The sequence below is a fragment of the Setaria italica genome, chromosome VII, assembly GCF_000263155.2.
Source record: "Setaria italica strain Yugu1 chromosome VII, Setaria_italica_v2.0, whole genome shotgun sequence".
NCBI classification, from domain to species: Eukaryota; Viridiplantae; Streptophyta; class Magnoliopsida; order Poales; family Poaceae; genus Setaria; species Setaria italica.
The window spans coordinates 17,968,586-17,990,394 of record NC_028456.1 but is presented as its reverse complement, the minus strand read 5'-3'; the positions used below and the strand labels follow the sequence as shown (position 1 = coordinate 17,990,394).

The 21,809-nt window shown below is 43.3% G+C and overlaps 2 protein-coding genes and 1 pseudogene across 2 annotated transcripts; all 3 read right to left on the bottom strand.

The window, feature by feature from the left end:
* Nucleotides 1-262: 262 nt before the first annotated feature.
* LOC101776280 (11-beta-hydroxysteroid dehydrogenase 1B) lies at nt 263-2,451 on the bottom strand. Its single transcript, XM_004975365.2, has 6 exons — nt 2,170-2,451; nt 1,703-1,895; nt 1,520-1,605; nt 1,262-1,393; nt 1,001-1,165; nt 263-917 (listed from the first exon to the last, which is right to left on the bottom strand). The coding sequence occupies exons 1-6, from the start codon at nt 2,407-2,409 to the stop codon at nt 621-623; spliced, it is 1,113 nt and encodes a 370-aa protein (XP_004975422.1). The 5' UTR covers nt 2,410-2,451; the 3' UTR covers nt 263-620.
* Nucleotides 2,452-2,749: 298 nt separating this feature from the next.
* LOC101775874 (probable metal-nicotianamine transporter YSL5) lies at nt 2,750-6,845 on the bottom strand. The gene is made up of 7 exons (XM_004975364.3): nt 6,487-6,845; nt 6,135-6,307; nt 5,838-5,935; nt 5,250-5,387; nt 4,505-4,694; nt 4,143-4,272; nt 2,750-3,938 (listed from the first exon to the last, which is right to left on the bottom strand). Exons 1-7 carry the CDS (start codon nt 6,809-6,811, stop codon nt 2,998-3,000), a joined length of 1,995 nt encoding a protein of 664 aa, XP_004975421.1. The 5' UTR covers nt 6,812-6,845; the 3' UTR covers nt 2,750-2,997.
* A 5,177-nt stretch (nt 6,846-12,022) lies between these two features.
* On the bottom strand, nt 12,023-17,047 carry LOC101772634 (annotated as a pseudogene).
* Nucleotides 17,048-21,809: the final 4,762 nt, after the last annotated feature.

Sequence of the window (21,809 nt, the reverse complement as noted above, 5' to 3'; positions counted from 1 at the left end):
AATAGGATCCTAGGATCCGGATGTTGTATAGTTCTCCTAAGTTCTCACCTAAGTTCCTAAATTCTCCTAAATAGGATCCTAGGATCCGGATGTTGTATAGTTCTCCTAAGTTCTCACCTTAGTTCTCCTAAATAGGATCCGGATGTTGTAATTAACTCTAGGATCCGGATGTTGTAATTAACTCTAGTTCTCCTGATCCGAACATCCGACTACTAAAATTTAACACAACGTATCCAAACAACCTTATCCAAACACCCTTTAGTTGTGTACCCACACAGCACAAGGTACTACAAATTTGAAGGCACGCACTTGGGGCTTGTTTGCTTGCTTGCTGCCTGCATCTTGCTGTCTGGTGCAGGCAGTTGGACCAGGCCGTCGATTTTGACTGCCTGCGGTTGGATGCCCCAGCCTGGCGCTAGCTGCCTGAGCCAGGACTGCAAGCAAACAGGCCCTTGATACGAACGTTACAAGTTTTCCACTCAGCCGATGATATGATCACGGGGCCACCATTTACATTCGATTTCGCTCTAACGTAGTAACCTTATTTGGATGCACCGAACAAAACGACGACGAAACCACTCTGCTTCTTCCAGATCAGCTCCCCACTGCAGCGTCTTGATCTAGTCCCGTTTGATATCGGAGCTGCGCAGCGACGCCGGCTGTAGCACCCCCTTGGCGCCGGTGGCCTCCAGGAACCTCCTGGCCTTGGCCTGCCGGTCACCGTGGCCGCCGCCGGCGGTCCGGCGGTAGAACACCCGCTGGCTGAAGTCCGCAACCTCCGGCGCAAGCATCCGCCAGAGGAACATCGCCCGGTACCACAGCGGCACGGTGAGGTGGCGCCGGCCGCGGCAGACGGCGTCGACGATCGCCTCCGCGCACCGCTCGGCTCGCACCACCGGGAACAAGCCGACCTGAGCCTGCACAATCCAAGAATCCAAGCTCATCATGCATTTGAGGATTCGAGGTTGAGGCAGGCACATCACACAGGTAGTGTACTCACATCTCTCATGTCCTGATCGACTTCCACTGTCCCTTCCTTCGACAGGTGCTTTCCTTTCGTCATCTCCGACTCGATCCACCCGGGAGTGGCGATCGTGATGCCGACCTCGTCGCGGAGCTCCATCCGCAGGGTCTCGAAGAAGTTGAGGACAGCAGCCTTGCTGGCCTGCAATGTTTTTCGGTAAGTTCTGAGTGTCGGTAATTTCTGCTATCTGCATTCACGACTAGACCGAAGGAGGTCGCTTGATGTCGAGAAATGTACATTGTAGAAGCTCATTCTTGGCATTGCCAACACCGCTGCAGCCGAGGAGTTGGCGAAGATCTTACCACCGCTCTTCTTCAGATGAGGAAGAGCACAATGAGTTGGATGCACTGTGCCCCAGAAGTTTACGGCCTGCACCATATAGATCAGACATCCATTTGCAGAGCCAGCTTGGCAATACTGTGGATGAATCTGTAATTGAGTTGAGAGAAATTAATGAGAGAACGGAGCAGCGCATCTGCTGCTTATAAACTGTACCAGGACTTGCTTGAAATCTGCAACATCTGGCACTTCCTCGAACCAGCACACACTCGCTACACCAGCATTGTTAACGAGATGATCCACTACAAGAGAATAGGTAAAACTAATGATCATTTAAACATGATTTTTTTAAAAAAATGTTGCAATTATATACGCAGAAGATTGACTGTCATAACTCACATTGTCCGAAATGTTCAACTGTGGTCTGCACAAACCTCCGGCAATCCTCTGGATTTGCAACGTCCCCTGCAACAACTAGAACGTCCGGCGAACCTACATCCTTCGCCTTCGCAGCGACATCGTGCAGACTTGCTTCCCTCCTCGCCACTAGAGCCAGCCTCGCTCCCTTCTTTGCGTACTGGTAAGCTATTTGCTGGATACACGCAGATAGATGAGACGTACAAAATATATGTACTTCAGTAAAGGTTTTTTTGTCATTTGAGTTCAATGAAAAAAAACTCTAAACAATTTTACCATGAATTACCATCTAAAACAATTGCACCCCACTATTGCAACTGAAATTCTGCTCTATAAAATCAAAATTGCTGGCCTTAAGCAAGAAGAACATGCATCTACGAGATCGGCTTACTGCTCCATGGAACAACATGGGTATAAATGGAAGACTGGCCAGAGACAGACGCCCATACCTCGCCAATGCCGGAAGAGGCGCCAGTGACGAGCACGACCTTCCCGGCAACGTCCTCCGGCGCGACAACGGCGAACGCGGACGTGGCGAGCTTGTAGACGTAGTAAGGCGGGAGGAAGATCGCCAAGAGGAGCAGTGACCGGCGCGCCGCCCAGTCCATGAAGGTGTTGACGAGGTCCGTCGCCGGCGTCTCGCTGCGCAGGATGGTGTACCCGACCTTCAGCATGCTCAGCATCTCCATGGCCGCCCACCTTCTTCTCCTACTGCTGTTCGCCTCTGCACTGTTCTGTCTTGCGCTGCAGGCCATGGGAAGAAGGCAGAAGGGATACTGCATAGCCGTGGCGTGCATGGTGCCCTCCCAGCGCGACACGTCACACGAGGCAGGACACGTGGAATGGAGTCATGGAGAAGAGCTACCTGTGAGCTTCACAGCGAGGCAGGTGGCCTCTCTCGTCCATTCGGGAGCACAGCCGACTCAATAAAAAATTGCTGAAGCAATGGTCCGTATAAGTCTACAGGAGTGATCAGTCCAGGTATTTGCCGTATTAACAGCAGTACACATGTATTAATATGCAACAGAATTTCAGTTCAGAAAATTGGAATGTAGCTTATAATATATTTGTAACAAATGCAAAATTTATACAAATTCATCAATTTACAAGATTCATATAATTAATCAGGAATAGTGGCTCTCATGGTGGCCCATCATTTTTACACCATTTGTACAAATTAAGAACTGCTAATGTACAACTTGTGTGTATTTACAATTTACAAGAGTTCATCGATGGTACAACCACGTGGCCAAGAATATAACCTTCCATCCATCTTCTCACCTGGAAGCAGAGGAAGGCTTGAAGGACATGCAGATTGGTGGGTTAATTCCCAGGATGGATAGAACAGCGGAAGGGATGCTCCAGATCCCATCCCCACAGATCAGCCCAGACGCCACAGCCACCGCGTAACCGTCGGCCTCCTCCCGGTTCAGCTTTTGCCAGGCGAACAAGATCACCGTGCCTATGAACATGTCCACACCGAAGTAGGCGCCAACATAGAACGGCGCGGCCATGGCAATCGGTATGGGGATGAACCTGGACACGTTCGGGGGCGTCACGTCCTTCAGGAGACTGATGGCCAAGGCGAGGAAAAAGGCGGCACAGCAGATCTCAACGCAGTGCATAGGGAGTGCGGAGAAGCCTTTGATACCCAGGATGGCCATCTCCCGAAACATGATGGCAAATGGGGCCTTGTACTCGCCATCAGGATTGCCGATGTCGAAGGCCGTCCAGAAGAGCCACAGCGTGAGTGGAGCAATGACACACCCGAGTGCAATGCCGATCAGCTGGGCAACGAACATTGACCGTGGCGAGGAGAGGGTCAGGTATCCACTCTTGAAGTCCTGCATTAGATCGGCTGTGGAGCAGGCGATGGACATTATGATGCCACATGCTGCAAGGCCAGCGATGACTCCACCGCCGTCACTGCCGACAAGTGAGGCGAATGCGAAGAGGGCGATCTTGCCGTAGGTGGGGGCGAGGTTCAGGTTTGTGAGGCCCATGCCGTAGGAGTTGCAGAAGGCAACAGCAGGAGCAAGGAAGTAGCACAAGAGGGCAAGGTACCACTTGAGCTGGGGAAATATGGTGGGCACAGTGGCGGTGGATATTGCTGCCAGTGCGATGTAACCAGAAGCAGCAAACCAAGGAGGTATACTATCTTTGAGGAATACCTCAGTTTGTAGTTTCTCTTCCACTAACTGTTCAGAGTTCTCATCATCTGCAAAAATAAATAAATAAATAAATAACCATGGGACAAACATTGGACATATAACTCAGGAAGATGATATGTTGACCTAAAAGCAATATGCACTAAAAGTAACAAAGAGGTAATCTTTTTGTAAAACGTAATAGGAAATGGCCCAAATTCATCTCACAGCATGCGGTGAAAACATTGCATGTCAGCTAAGAAGTAAGATGTTACCTTCCAGAGCTTCAACAGGAAGATCATGCTGTTTGGATCGTACATTACAGAATTCCTTAGCAATAATGACAAATATCTTAACCAAGTTATAGAGACCATCTCCAAGTATGATAGAAATGGCTATGAAAACCTGCAGGTATAAACATGATATGAAGAAATCAAGCATGGCGGCATGACAAAAAAAAAATCACTTGCAGAGACCTGTGCACATTAATCATATAAACTACTAACAGAAGAATAGCAGCTTGTTGAGAGAATCTTATGCAAAAAAGGTTCAATTTAACATAAAGCTGCAGATTCAGTTAGCTTATTTACAACAAAACAGAAACACCACTTATGAAAAAAAGAAAATAGGAGTATACCTTATAACCATACAGGCCTCTGAAGTCACTGTTACCAAGGTTATCTGGGTACCAATGACCAGCCTTTGCACTGATAAATGGCCAAAGAAAACACCAAGATATGACTGACCCAAGGAAAACCGAGCAGTTCACAATATGGGGGGAAATAAGACCAAACCCAACATAACTAGGACTGAAGTTGAAATAAAATCTGCCACAGTACAAAAGGAAAAGTTCAGAAAATGAGGTTTTCTTGACCTCCTCACATGTATAAGAATACTTTATTTTCAAGTTTGAATAGGTAACTGAATACACATTGCAACCATAGCATGTCACACATCAGTCATTAACACTACAACTTCATTTGTTTTTTTTTGAACAGTGGCAGAGTAGGATGGAAGATCAAGCAATGCAGAATCGACACTACAGAACTTGAATTTTAATTGTCAGAAATAATTAGTGGACTTCGGCATATCTGTGGTGAGTCAAATTAATTGAGAATATTTCCTGATAAGTGTACATTTTTTTTGGAGAAAAATATAGGCAGTGAAGCAGCCTAGACTAAATGACAGTGTTCATTTAGATAAAAGAAAATGCTGAATAAAAGATCTATCCACAATAAACAAATCAGACCAACATAATTTGTAGGTTACCACAATTAACCAGTATTTATTTGAGGAAATAAGCCAGATTGGTATGAACAATCACATTGATAACCATGTGATAAAAATTGAGAGGGGGAAAAACTGGAATAATGAGAACTTACGTATTCTGAAAAGCTAAAAGCCCAAATGTCGGGAAATTGTCAAAACCACAAGAGTCACCAACACCACTAAAGAACCACTTAAAGAAGCTCCAGCCAAAACTAATGCTCATGTACTTTACAAGACAATTTACCTTTTTCCTGCAAAATAATAGAATAACACAAGCAAGTGAAAAGGGGACAAACTTTGAAACAAGACCTGCCTACAGTTATATAAAGACATGAGACAACATTTGTTAGAGTACAAAATTAATGACACCATCTGCACATCGGTTCTTTTGCTGCTGACGTCAGAGTGCAAATGTTCCAAACGTATTTAACAGTGTGCATAAAGGTAGTATTTGATCCATTCAAGAATTTTCTACTTTATAATAGTCCCATTTAGAAAATATACTTTCTCAGCCATATGGATTGTATGTGTCATTTTTCATGCATATGAATTGTCTAATTAACTGGTTTACATACTTTGTAAAATCACATTTTTACTCATCAAGATACATACTCTAGGAAAAAGAGTTCTTGTGCCTGAAACAGTGAGAAAATACTTGCAATCATGAACCGTAAAGGCATGCTGAGTACCTTTTGCCTTACCCTGCAAGATCACCTTCTGCTTTCCCATGCAAGCTATTAATCATCAGGGCAGTAGCAGTCCCACCAGGGAATGTAAGCTTGTAATCAATCACCATCACCTGCAATTGCAAGCTCGGAACTTATTTTCAAACAGAAAAACACCAACCAAGCAACCAAAGCTAAAAAATGAGGACAGATAGAGCAATTTAATTTAAAGTATAACCATGCGCTGAAGTTCATTATTTTGGAAAGGCTGGACAAAACACTTGAACACAACTCAAGCATCCTTCTGTTGCTAGATTTCTGAAGTAGAGGTACCTTTCGCAGAATGACAATGCTAAATGGCCCAAGGAGAGCAATGAGGAACAGGAAACTGATCATCCATCCAAGTGAAGGATCTCTAACATCCTCCGGTCGATTACCCGGATAGTCTGGTCCCACGAGCTCATAAGTCTTCCTGTCCATTGCAAAGATGTACGAGGCCGAGCACCCTGCCAAGAACACACATCCTCAAAATCACACGAGAAACTACATTAATTCTGTACAATTAATACTACATCATTCACATTAACAACCAAAACACAAGTCTTTGCAGTATCCTGAGGAACAATATACCCACTGAACTGAACTGAACTGAAAGAGGCGTAACTGAAGTCTGGAAGTCAAGTACCGCTAAATGCGATGCCGGCGCAGGCGATGGCGCATGTCTGGATGACGGTGTTCTCCTGCCTGGTGAAGGGCGGCCCACGGCCGAACCCTAGTCTTCCGGCGACGGCCTGCCACGCCGCCGCGAGGAAGAAGGCGAGGAGGCCCGAGGCGACGTTGAGCGCCGGGATGACCCCGACGGTGAGGTTGAGGCGGTGGATGACCACGCATAGCAGCGCGCCCAGCGCCGCCGCTACGGCGACGCCGCGGACGGTGACCTGCTCCCGCCACGGGGGCGCGGCCGGGCTGGCGGCGGCGCCTGGTAGGAGGAGCGGGGAGGCGAGAGGCATTGCCGGCGGGGAGCAGACGAAAACTCAACCTGCTCGAGCGGAGGAACAAGGAAGGATGATACACGTGGTTCGAGGTCAACGGCCCAACTCTAGCACCTTGGGCCGTTTCACTTCTGCGTCTGGAATCTAATGGGCCAGCTCGGACGGCCTTTTGGTCCTTCTTTCAGCGAGTCCGCCGTGCGCGCTGCTTGCAGGCGGCACCACCACGCCCACGTCACGTTAACTTGTTATTAAGCCTGGGGTTAACGAGTTTTTTAGTCCCAAATGTAAAAATATGTGTAACCCTGTCGCGCCATAAAATAGGAAGCCCTAGCTCCTGCCTTGCTGGGTCTAGTGGCGCAGACCTGTAACCCTAGGCATTGGGGGTAGAAGTTGGTGATGTTGTAGAACCTCATTGGTAATGATATGGCAACCCCCTAAGCCGGCCGGTTAGGGTTTCACTTAATTGCACCTTTTTCGTTGTTGCCATCTTCACCTTCGTTGCACCTAATTCGTGGTTGTCAGCTCTGTGAGCTTACATAGTCATATTATTTATCAACTCTGTCTTCATGAGCTCTATGTCAACTCATGTGCACTCGCTCCTTGATAACACACTTAGTATAATTGATATGTTCAGATGATGGCTGGATGGATTTAAATTGAATCTTAAGAAGTTAATCTCATTTGAGGGTAGGGTCTTGAACTTCATGGATAAGAGTAACTCGAACAATGGCCCCCTCTAAATCAAGGACCTTGCTTCCTGAGTGGGGGTGTTCCTATTTTCTGGAGTGCTGATTTTTCACCCAACTCCAACAACGGTCCCTATATTTCAGCCCCTACTCCACGCTCTTCCTGTTGCCTCACACGAACCTCCTCCTCGCAATGACACCATGTGCCTCCATGTTGCCAGAGCTGCAGCATGCCAGCACCACCGAAGGAGCTCGAGAGCATGGCCCGTTGGGTGCTCGGTTTGGAGCCTTGCCCCATGCCGTCCCACTCCTGCTCCATTGACCGATGCTCAAATTGGTGGTGCCCACTAGGGTTACTAGCGGATCCAACCAATGGCGATAATCGAGCGGCTTGCGCAGGGTGGAGGACCGATGTGGAGAGGGCACGAGCGTTGACGTTGTCGCCGTCAAATTTTGGAACTCGTCCACCTCCCTTCTCCCTCTATAAGCACGGGGCACATGGGAAGCGGAGGCACGTTCAAAGGTCATGGCCCGATTCATTGGCAGACGGCCTTAAAGCCAAGGTGGACGGCCTCTATAATCAATGGAGGGCAATGAGTCGACGGTGAATGGGAACGGGGATGAGTGACGCTTTGGGACGACGGAGTTCGCTCGGGGCTGGGCACAAGGTGAAGGGTGAGGGGGAGCGCAGAGGCACAGACGGTGCTCCTTTAGTGACCGGCCTTGCACGGGAGCACGAGCTTAAACTACAGCGCTCGGAGAAGGAAGGACGGTAACAACCGGAGACAGAGGAAATGGTGGGCGACTGAAAGTCCGGGCTTGGGGATAGCTGTGGAGGGGAGATTTAGAAAGCCTCCCCAAAAAGGGGCTATATTAGGGACATTGTTCAAATTTATTTTTAGCCTCGGCACCCAAATTTGAAGTAGGGGCCTTGTTTCGGGGCCCTCCTGGAGTTGTTCATGAAAAGATGTTGTTTTTCACAAATTTAAAACCCATGTGCAAGGGACAAAAAATTGGACATAATTATTGCAAAAATTGGATGAAATGTGGACATACATATCAGATTACTAGGAATCCAAATTATTTGCCAAAGGATGCACGGTTGATGTTGATAAACTATGCTTATATGATCGACATTTGCCATTAACTATTTAATTTGTTGGAGTTTTTCCTTTCTACCAAATGGCTCAATCTTTGTAATGAAGTATATCAGCTAGGCTAAGAAATGTTGTTATTCCATCACTTAAAAAAAGAGAGGAATATCAGGGCTAAAACTACATATACTCTTTTAGGACTACCTAACAATCGAGTAAAAAACCTAATGCTGTCAATTAATTTTTGGACCCAATAGAATGAGGCCACGTAACATTGGCAGTAATCAAAATTTGGGTGAGGTAAAATAAAAATCACTCCCTTTTGCCCACTGAAACATAGAGTGGAAATCGGCTGAAAACATGCACTCAAAAAAGGGATCCACCCACAAACTGAGAACAAACATGTCATCTAATAAAAAAGATTTGTTTCAGAGTATTAAACGGGGTATGGCATGGACAGGACATGAATTTAAAAACACAAAAAGTAATAAACTGAAATTTAGAATATTAAAGCATACTTTAGACTTACAAAACATTATAAATTCTTCCATAAATTTAATCTAACTTTTGCAGAACACAAATAACTTCAAAAAGAATCAGGAAATAATGACAAGACAAAGACATTGCACACAAAATTAAAAAAATAGAAACACTAAAAGAAAACTGATACGTGCGAACATAAGAAAGAATACATGTGTCGGTGTTTTATACCCGGCAACCTACCGAGGGGTATCCCGAGGTAGCAGATTGGTTGATGGGGAATCATCGGACCTGGAACTTGATGGTAAAAACGAGGACACAAGACACGGATTTATTCAGGTTCAGGCCGCCAGAGTAGCGTAATACCCTACATCCTGTTTGGTGAAGTATATTGCACCCTGCGCTTGGGTATTGTGTAACCTGATTGTTAGCTATTGATGATGGTTCTAAGATGCTGATCTAGGTACCCCTGCCCTCCTTTATGTACTTCAGGAGACAGGATTACTAGTCGGTTACAAGGAGGAGTCCTAGTAGGATTACAGAGAAATCCTAGTAGGAGTCCGTCTTCTTCCTTCCTTGCGGGTACTGGGGATCTATCCCCGACAACTTGTGACATGTCTATAATTATAACATGTAATGATAAGAATCAAACATATTGTTTTGAAATAAGAGGCCGTTCACGTACATGCACATACGTTCATCCCAATGAACATACGCACACTGTACCCTACCTGACCTCACTCTAATGGACAAGGCTAGAAGATCTTAATTTAGAAGAAGACACCACATGTACGTACATTCACCCCTATAAACATGCACACACAATCCCTATGAGCCCATCTAAGAGATTGGGATGGCTCATCTTAAGATTGATAAAGCCACCACACAAGTTTCCTAATGAATCCAAACTTGCTAGAGCCCACCTAAGCCCCTGGTAGATCCACCATAGGTAGGCAAACACTATTTTGTATATATGCCTTGTGATTACACTGATAACCATGGCACCATCCGGGAGAGAAAGATCTGGCCATGATTGATGGGCCAGGCCGAATTGAATGACAAAGGCACCTTCGAACAGTGTGGTGTTTTCCACAAGCACGTCCGTCCTCCTCGAAACGAACTATAGAACAAAAGAAGCGCCCATATACTATTAGGCCGATTCACTGACGGGCCGGAAACAATTACAAGAAACTAGACCGAATTGCCTTATCCTCCACCGATGGGGGCGAGCGTTGATACTAGGAGTCGAGCGCGTGACTACGAGCGGGCGCGTCATACAAGAGCACGCGTGGTCACTGCAGGTGGGCCCACGGAGCTCCTATATTCTTCTCCTCCTTCTCTCCTTGAGCTCGCTGCCGGAGTTCGGAGTTCGGAAAGCGGGGCTGCTGGGGTTGCTGTCGCCTCTGGGCTTAGAAAGGGGAGGGAGGGGTGGCGGAGAAGCTAGGCAGTGGAGGCGGGTTGGGGGGCCGGTGCGGCAAGGAAGGAGGTGTTTGGATACGAGGTGTTAAACTTTAATAATGTCACGTCGGATGTTCGGATGCTAATTAGGAGAATTAAATGTGAGCTAATTATAAAACTAATTGCAGAACCCTGTGCTAATTTGCGAGACGAATCTATTAAACCTAATTAATCCATCATTAGCAAATGATTATTGTAGTACTACATTGTCAAATCATGGACTAATTAGGCTTAATAGATTTGTCTCGCGAATTCCACTCCATCTGTGCAATTAGTTTTGTAATTAGCCTATGTTTAATACTCCTAATTAGCATCCAAACATCCAATGTGACGGATGTTAAACTTTAACACCTTATTGCCAAACTCGAAGTATGGCACAACAGTAGGAGGTACTGGTTGGTTTTGTCATCAGACAATCTTCAAGTCGGCAGGGTTGTTGCATTGGATTTAATACGTCGCAGGTCAACTACTGCTCGAGCGGAAGTGATTCGTGTAGTTCTAAGCCAACAGCCCAACTGCTCTAATGGGCCTCTGCGTCTGGAATCCAATGGGCCGACCCGGACAGCCTTGTGGACTTTCTTTCAGTGGGTTCCTACCTGGCACCGCCCGTGACATTAAGCCTCGGAATTAACAAGTTTTTTTTAGTGCTAAATGTAAAATATTTGTAGCGCTGATTAAGTACGACGCCCTAGCCTAGGTGGCAGAGAAGTTGGGTGATGTTGCGAAGTCTCTTTGGCATCGCTGCAGCCTGCAGTAAAACCACCCATAATAGGTCGTGTTTAGTTGGCACTATGCAAAAAGAAGATTCCCTATCACATCAAATTTGCGGTAAATGCATGGAGTACTAAATGTAGACGAAATCAAAAACTAATTGCACAATTTTGTTGTACTTTGCGAGACGAATCTTTTGAGCCTAATTAGTCAATATTTGGACAATAATTCATAAATACAAACGAAATGCTATAGTTGCACATTTATAGTAAAATGCAAACTTTGCCACTCCCAATTTAGAAACTAAACAAGGCCATAGGGAGGTTCAATCTGCAGTTCTGTTGGGGAACAGAGGGTAGGGCATCATGTTTGTCTGACACCAAACCCCACTGCTGCACGGATTAAAACGGGCCTGCACCTGATATCTTCGGATAATGGCTTCTCACTCACTCCACTCTAACATGTAACCCATGGAGCGTGATTGATATCTTGAGAGGAGTAGCATCATGGCTGCATGACTTCTTTCGGAGGAGTATCTTGGTATCCCTCTGGCTACATCACTGGCATAATTTTTTCACACAACTGGACAGACACAAAGTTTGATCAACCTAAAGTCCTAAACACATCGAAAGCTGCATAATTAGAAAAGATGGCTATTACGCAAGTGAACATATACACAGGCCAGACAAAAAGAAAGGATAAGAAATCGACAAGGATGAACAAAAAGCCACTGTTCCCAACCTTGTCAGCAATTTATGCAAGTGAACATATACACAGGCCATTCTTTATTTTCCCAATTATCAGCTGGCAATAGATGGCTTGAAGTACATACAAATTGGTGGGTCAATCCTCAGGATCGACAATACCTCAGAAGGAATGCTCCATATCCCATCACCGCATATCAAACCAGATGCAACAGCACCCACAAACTCTTCGGATTCCTTGCGGTTCACCCTCTGCCGGACGAACAGGATAACCGTCCCAACAAACATGTCAATGCCGAAGTACGCACCAATGTAGAAGGGAATGGCCATGGCCATTGGGAGTGGGATGAACTTGGACACATTCTTTGGAGTGGCGTCCCGAAGGAGGTTGATCACTAGAGCCGCAAGGAAGAAACCACAGCAGATCGTTAGACAGTGTTGGGGCAGTGCCCTAAACCCTTCCACACCCAAAATCACCATTTCACGGTAGATGATAGCATATTGTGCTTTGAACATGCCATCAGGATCCCAGATGTCGAAAGCTGTCCAGTAAAGCCAGAAAGTGAGAGGAGCAATGATGCATCCAAGGGCGGTTCCAATCAATTGCGACACAAACATGGACCTTGGTGAAGACAGTGTAAGGTACCCAGTCTTGAAGTCCTGCATGAGATCAGCACCAGTGGATATGATTGTCAACATGACATCACATGCTACTAATCCAGCAATTACACTGCCATTGTGACCAACCCATGAGGCAAAAATAAAGAGGCCAAGCTTTCCGTACGTCGATGCAAGGTTCCAGTCTGTTAGGCCCGCGCTGTACGAGTTGCAGAAGGCGAGTAAGGGAGCAACAACATATGCAGAGAGGACAAGGTACCACTTGAGCTGTGGGAAGATCACTGGGATAGATGCAGTTGATAGTGCCGCGAGGGAAATGTAACCAGATCCAGCTAACCAGAGAGGAATCCCATCTTTGACGAATGTTTCGTTTTGAAGCTTTTCATTGGCTGATAATTTATAACCTTGTCATCTGTTCAGGAATAAAAGAAAAACTTGTATAAGATACACTTACACTTGATTTATTGTTAAGTGAGCAGAATGTCGTATTAATACCATTCTGAAGCTGGACAAGTGGAAGCCTTCCTTGCTTTGACCGTTCATTCAATATTTGCTTGATAGTAGGATAGAGGATCTTGATGAGGTTGCAAGTTCCATCACCGAGTATTACAGATAAGGATATGAAAACCTGCAAGGCATGGGGCAAAACATGTTAACATAAAGTTGCGAAGAGTGACCAGTCTATGAAGTGAGAATAATGGCCATTTATACATCGCCAGAGACACCATAACTTCGCAGCACTTACAATCCTTGAGCACATTTTCATGGTTTTTTTCACCATTATTCTACCAAAAATGAATTGCAGGATAGTAAGAGCATTATCAGTACCCCCACATTCCCTAAATAGCTTATATTCAGTTCAGATTAACCAGGTCTTTTTAATATGGAGAGGGAAGCAACCTTCGTTTACCAATCTTTGTGAATCAAAATATGATTTTAAATGAACCAAATAAAGAGCTAGCGGATTGTAAAAATGCAGCATAAATTTACAATGACTTTGTGGAAAGGACAAATAAGAGTTTCAAGAATAAGGTACCTTGTAGCCATACAGCCCTTGAAGTCATTGTTTCCAAGGTTAGATGGATACCAGTCCCCAGCTTTAGTGGATACATAAGACCAAAGGAAACCCCAAGATATGATGGCTCCAAGAAGTGTAGAGCAGTTAACTGCATGTGAACATATAAGACCACATCCGATGTATGTTACACTGAAACCAAAATAAAACCTGCAAAGATGAACAGGTAAGTGTTTTCAAGAACATTCATTGGATGATGTCCCTGCTTAAAGGATAGACACTTTAATGTGAAACGTTATAGCACTCCAGTCTTTAGCTGTGTGAACTTAAGACATAGGAGTGAACCTAGGATTTGGCAATAGAGGGGTCGAAGAGATAAAACAAACTTTCAATTTTTTTAAGAACCGTATATATTTTAGTTGTATATAGTATCTAGTTGTTCTTTATAGATGACATAATTTTCTCTTCTTTAGTAGAATGAAAGATTGGTGCTATTGTGAGTCATTTGTCCATGATTAGTTTGAATATATTTATTTTATGTTTATTATTGCACCAATACCCATAGTAACAAATTGAAATTTGACCATTCAAAATTTTAAACTTAAAAGTATGGTAGGTTATGAAATATTTGTGTAATGGAATGGTTAACAATGATTAGGGACAAATATCTTAGAAGTTGGGGTAAAATTGACACAAGACAGTTCATCATACTTTCCAAAAGTCCAAAACACTATATGCGAGAAAATATATTTCCTAAAAGCATCATGATTATAGTATTGTAATACACTGAGATGCATAATAGATGAAATGAGTTTGTTATGACTATACTATGTTGGTACATTATTTTGCTTCTGTATATTCACTATTGTATGCATCAAGGTGGGGGAGGGAGGAGGGGGACGCATGGCCCATGCCCCCCACCCCCTGCGCCACTGTGAAGCTGTGAAGAAATATAATAAAAAATATAACAACGGCATACTTACGTGTTTCTAAACGCTGAAAGTTCTAGAGATGGGAAATTATTAAAGCCACAAGAATCTCCGACACCATTGAAGAACCACTTAAAGCAGTTCCAGAGAAAGGTAATGCTTAAATACTTTCCAAGGCAGGCAACTTGCTTTCTGAAACAATAAAAATGGAAGTTAGTATCTAAATATAAAATATATATCTTGTGAAAATTAGTATAAAGGCAACAAAGTTCTTTATCATAGTTTCAAAATGAGATGCTGCATCATGTGCTTTACCCAATGTATATAAATTTCATACAAACTAGTGATTTGGTAATTTCTCTAATCTACATTCTGAAACACACGAAGTCTTAAGTATTCCAACTTTACAAATGTGTTTTCATTGTTATTTAGATTAGTTCCCTGAAAAAATGTTTACAAGATATTACTTTTTTATTAAGTATCAAAAATTATATTATAATATGATTGATCATTAAATTTGTGCATAAGAGACCATTCCTATGCCCAGACCATAGATTTTATTTATTTTTTTACTCCACTGCAACTAACTATTTATAAGGAAAAGTGTATTTTTCATGCGTTACGTATTTTGATAGTGTGGCATTCATCCCTCATATTTTAATTGGTGCAAATCGATCCCTTAACTAATTATATCGGTGCACGAATCATCCCCACCTCAACTTAAAAATGGTTTAGTGCCATCTATTGGCAGTTTATTCCACATAATCATCTGACTAATCACTGCTTAGCGATGTAACGAGTCAAAAATATAAACCCCATGAAATTTTTTAGTAAATCCTCTAAAATGACTACCCACAAAATTGTTTTAGGGAAAATTAACAAAACCGATTCTCATCGAACTGTTATAGCAATTGACTCAACATAAGATGTGGCTAAGCAATGATTAGCAAGATGATTATATACCCAAAACTGCTGTTGTATGATACTAAACTATTGTTAAACTAAGGTGGATATGATAAATGCACCGGTTTAGTTAGTTAAGGGATTGATTTGACCAAATAAAATATGGGGTGAATGTCACACTTTTGCAGTACTTAATGAATAAAAAAATACAATTTTTCCTATTTATAATCATCTCCAAATCTATCCTGCATGTGCCATTGAGCATTTCCTTTCAAAAAAATGCTACAATAGCAGAGAACCTATAGCAACAATCCAGTAGAAAACTAATTTTCACATATGTGACAGTGAGACAGAAAGGGAACCACAAGGTTGAAGGTCAGACTAAAAAAAGTGCATAGTGAATGACTGAATGACCCCGCAACACATAGCTGATTATTGTGTACAACATTATGGAATAGGACAGATCCATGTCTTACTCTGCAAGCTCAGCTCCACTGGCAGTGTGGAAGCTATTGATTAGCATAGCTGTGGCAGTTCCACTGGGATAAGCCAGTTTGTAGTCAATTACCATTACCTAGCAAACATCAAGACAGACCTTACAAGTTAGTATATTTCATTAAAAACGAGCTTGTAATCGGATAAAAATGCATGCTCGGAGTTGGAGATAAGATCCACAAGCACCTTGCGCAGTGCAACAAGACTAAATAGGCCAAGGAAGCTGACGGCAAACATGAACCCGATCATCCAGCCCAATGAAGGATTATTGACATCCATATTGCTGTTGCCAGGATAATCGTCCCCAATGAGTTTGTAAGTTTTCTGATCCATCGCAAGCATGTAGTTTCCACCCCCTGCATCCAAAACAAAATGTTTTGGCCATCTTAAATCAAAGCAGACGAGTAGGATACTAAACAATACATGACCAACCCACTTCCCCAATGCAATATCAAAATCAGATATCTATGTAGAGACTAGAGACTTGGCTTTCCCTCCATAATAACAAGTTGCCCCGTAAGTACCATGACCATTCATTTTATGAACAAGTGTGTGAAAACTCAAAAAGAGTGTGAAATGAAGTAAAATCTTTGTGAATTTCTTATATTAGAGGGAAAAATCTTTGTGAATTTTCTAGAGGGAAAAAAACTTTCTGCAGCTGTTAAGCCCTTTTTAAATTTTACCCAGGCATAAACTGAACCATATGAACAAGATAACACAAAGTAATTCTCAAGTTTCGTGATGACATGGCAGCAGGTACTTGCCGCTGAAATAACATCCCCCAAGCTGCAAACGCACGCAGGAGGATCGCGATGGCGACTGCACATACCCTGAAGGCGAGGCCGTAGCAGGCGACGACGCAGGTCTGGATGACGGTGTTCTCCTGGCTTGGTGAAGGGCCTGGACGCGACGCCGATCTTCCCCAGCGCCACCGTCCACGTGCGGACGAGGAAGTAACCGAGCAGCCCCGCCGCCACGTTGAGCGAGGGGATGATCCCGACGGTGAGGTTGAGCTTGTGCGTGATGAGGCAGAATGGCACCCCCAGGACCGCGCTGACCGCCAGCCCCCGCGCCGTCACCTGCTCCCGCCACGGCGCCGTCCCCGGCGGCGGCGACGAGGAGCGGGCCGGTGGCCTCAGCCGCGTCCGCCTCGGAGCCCATCGGCCGCGGCGCGGCAGGCGATAAGGGGGCTATGGGCCTCCAATTTGAATTGAAGTTGATCCGCTATTTTTAGTGGTTGAAAAAGATGACGGCCGTCCATCGAGAAAAATCCAGTGGATGAAACTAGAGAAAGCTGGAGCGAGTAAAATGTGAAAAGAGGGATGGTAAGTGTTTACTACGTTCTTTGATGTGAAATTAATCAGCTCAAAGAGCGAGTAAAACTATTGGATTAAGCTACCAGGGTTCAAAGAAGTTGTCTCAAGAGCATGGCACGCACCATCGACGCATCACGAACCCTTCCATCGACTTTATCACAAACTGCATGGCACGGCAACAGCGCTACGTGAGTGGAGCACCCGACTTATTCCAGATGCCAGGATGCAATTGCTCATGGCCAATGAAGTGATCCTACGGCTGGATATAGCCCAGGAATCGAGACCTTTGTCGACGGAGGAGCAATGGTTGCGCAACAGACTTAGGCCCCGTTTGGATACACAATGCTAAACTTTAGTACCGTGCTAAACTTTAGCACCCTCAAATGAAGTGCTAAAGTTTAGCACTTGGGGTTGTTTGGATACAGTGCTAAAGTTTGGCACCTTGGGTGAGAAATGACTACATTACCCTCATTTATGAGGGGAAAATGGAGAGGAGAGAGAGGGGACAACTAGGGAAAAAGTAGGCTTGGGGACCACTTTTAGCACCTTTTAGCACTCCTTGGGTGTGCTAAAGAAAACAAGGGTGCTAAACTTTAGCACTCACCTTTTAGCACCCTGTTTAGGAGTTCAAGTGCTAAAAGTGTGCTAAAAGTGAGGTGCTAAAGTTTAGCACCCCCTTCCAAACACCCCCTTACTAAAAGATACCACAGACCTAAACCAACAAAACCAAAGTAATACCAATTAATATATAACTACTAAAAAAGGAAGCACATAAATATCAGATATCGGTTTTGCTATTTCATTCGATAATATCTAAACAGCTACGGATATAAGAATCATCATATAGTTCCAGCATTCAATCAGGTTATCTGTACCATTTAAGCACCTAAGCAAAAAATTTGCGATTATAAAAAACACAAATAAAAAACAACCAACATTCAATCAAGTTATCTGCACCATTTACAGACCTGCACATTATCTGCAATAAAAGAATAACAATCAAAACTTTCCAGCACTCAGGCAAGTTATCTGCATCACTTACATAACTATGCAAAAATTATGTGCATATAAAGGAATCATACCATATCATTCTTTTCACCTCATCATGAAGGTAGCCATCAGACTGTACTTGGGTCTGTCTTGAAATCCAACTGCTGAAATCTTCGGTACATGGCATGCAGGAAACAACAGTCTTCCCAAGCATAGAATTATAGGCTGCAAAACAAGGCTTCAGCAAAGCATTATCCTCAAGAGGCAAGAGATGATGAACCAATTCTCGCATTCGCCTTTCATCTGCAGCAGCACATATCCAGATGGATACTTTATTTCCACTTCCTTTGTCAAATGATGACTTGGGGTCCGTCATAGGGAAAATTTCACCCCTGTACCAAGTGTCATCTCTTCCTTTGTACTCAAATCGGTAGAAGTTGAACACAATCCCTGAATGTGGATCACCTATCTTCTCTAATGCAGTTTTAAAAGGCGCAGCAATCTTACTTTCATCCTACACAGCAAAAGAAGCATCGCTAAGCAAACAACATGCAAGGTTCGCTTTTTTCATTCTTAAGAAGTCAGATGGTGGGATTTCTTGAAGCAGATAAGCAGAAAGATATACTCAAGAACAAAAACACAACCCATATGGGAAGCATGTACCTGATTTAAGCACACGGTACGATCCCCCATACTTGTATCCACTGTACGTATGTCAGGTCCAAACAGGATACCTATACAGATAGTAGCTAAGAAAATTAGAGGATATAGTGTAACTAAAGAACAATGTAATATCGCACACAAATATTAATATGATAATTGTTTTTTTAACAAAGAAAAGGCTTTAAGAGTTAGATATGTCAAATTGCCAATCAAATACAGCATACAGTGGTATTACATACATAGAAATTAGTGAATAAGACAGAATTCCAATTCCAGGAGGCCTTATGTTCTACAATTTCACTGATATGAAGTAACAAGAAACTGACACAAGCATACTTCATTGTTGCATGCAACATAGCAAAAGGCTAAAAGTGTTATTATCTAACTATAACATATCCCCTTGAATTCATTGCAAATACAATAATTTGACAAAATTCCATAAGAGATTGAAAAGGGAACTCAAGAATACAAACATTACACGCAAATGAAACAATAACTGACGGTTCCAGTAGATACAAAATTTTGACGTCTCGGAGTATGTTATAAGAGTTAACTCTGCCACCATCTCTCAAACCAAAACTTGAGGCAAAACAAGTCATAAGAAAGGTGGAGAATGCCAAATAATCCAAGTACTGGGAGCAAAGTCGCTAGATTTACCTTTGCTAACATTGTTCTCTTCTCAAAGACAAAACTTAATGCAAGGCTGCAAGTTTAGCAAACAAAAAAAAATCACACGCAAATGAGAATTTTCACATGGAAGATGAAGCAAAACACCAGTTCACGATTGAAAGCAAGCCACGGAGCTTGCGTTGAAGCGGATCACTACTTACCCCTCGGTTGACTGGTTGAGGCTCTGATCGCTATTCTCGTTGCCTCACTTTGCTCTACTCTCGTCAGATGCATACACCCCTAGGGCTGAAACATAGCGACCCAAGAGTTGTATTGGATTAGACCTAAACTAAAACAAAAATGAAGTAAAATAGAACATCAGCTGCATTTTTAATATCATCTTGATGATAACCAAAAAAGAGCAAACGAATGGAAACAAGATTTTTCACAGATAAAATCGTGCACTTTGTGTCTATAAAAATAGTTTGGACTAAATTGCAATTTTGTGAATCACATATGTGAAAACACGAGACTAACAGTAGCACTAGGCCAATAGCGATCACCTTAGGGTTTAATCGGTGGAGGTGAGAAGCTGGGCTCAGGGAACATGAGTTGAAGAGAGGACGAGGCAGGTGGGGGGGGGGGGGGGGGGAAGGAATTCGTTCTCACCGCGAGCAACAATATCAAGGAATTTTATTTCACTTTAATTTCTTGTGTGGTTGCGATCCTTCCTTATTCATGCAACGCTGTTGTAGAAATGGGTAAACTATATTTTTAATTAATGGCCTATATTTGTTGGCCTGTTCGTTTCGTGGGCTGGTCGCTCGATGGATTGTTGCTATTTTTTCTCATCCCCTTCTTTTTATTTCCATTTTGGTGGGTCGTGCCCGGTTTAGGCCAAAGCCCAATGAAACTTTTTTTCTTGTTTACAAAAGTTTCACATTAATAAAATAGAAATAAAACTTATCAAGAGTTTGATCTAAATAAAACTTGTTCTCTCTCTTCTTTATTTTTTTAACCATATTATCAAATGGCATCACTACGGGAAACCTCAAAGTCGCCGAGTGTAATTTCTTCGCCGAGTGTATTATTGCGGGCACTCGGCGAAGGACCGGTTTGCCGAGTGCATTCCTAGAAACACTCGGCAAAAATAATACACTCGGCGAAAACACGATTTGTCGAGTGCCACCAAAAAAACACTCAGCAAACTCCCACGGGGCACTCGGCAAATAAAATCCACTCGGCAAATACTTGAGCATGTGACTTCCACATGCCGCACTGGGCCGTCGCCGTGACGGACGTTAGGGTTTGCCGAGTGTCGACGGGGGGCACTCGGCAAACTCCATGTTTGCCGAGTGTCTCGATGGGGCACTCGGCAAAGATGCCAGTTTGCCGAGTGTCTCTATGGGGCACTCGGCAAAGATGCCAGTTTGCCGAGTGTCTCGGTGGGGCACTCGGCAAACCTGAGGTGTTGCCGAGTGTTTTTTGGCACACTCGGCAAAAAAAAAAATTCCCTCCTCCCCCTCCAAACTTTTTATACTCCACATGTATGAGATTTGGCACTGCATGGTACAAGGTGGACTTCTTATTGACCTGTTTGCTATATTTAGTCAATTAATTTCATTTAGAGTAATTTGTTGATTTAAGTCAAATTTGAACTGCAGGTGTTTGGAATAATGGAATAATATGAGTGGAAAAATCATATTCATGTTAGTGAGTCCAAATTGAGGTCTTACCCAGAAAATGAAAAGAAAATTTCGAACATTTTGTTAACGAAACACGACTACGAACGTGTGGCCAAATGATTATTTAATTCTCAAAAATACAAACAAAGTTTGAAAATCACGAGATTTTGCAAGATGCTATGATTTCATATGCAGAGGCTGTGGTAAAAAATTGACAAGGTTTCTCACAAGTTTTGACATATGATGCTTAGAATTCGAAGCATCTCTGGAGAGGATTCGTAGAAGTTGGAAGGATCCGGTAAGATTTTGAGTCGAATCGATACTTGAATTTGTCATTGAGTCCCAATTTATTTTTGTAGGCTATAGAGAACATAGATTGGTTCATGTCAAATTTTGGGGATTTTTCGGATCCGTTTGATAATTTTTATTTATTAATTGCAAGTATATGAATTTAATAGATATAAATTCAATATGAGCTATAAATCCATGAAATAATGGAACAATATTACTTAAAAAATGGAATACCCAATGTTTAGTGAATTTGACTAGGTTTACACAAAGTTTACATACTTTTAATTAGTAAAAGTGCTTTTGCACATGCAATATGGGTACCTTTTTGCCGAGTGTCGCAGTAGGGCACTCGGCAAATACGTGTTTGCC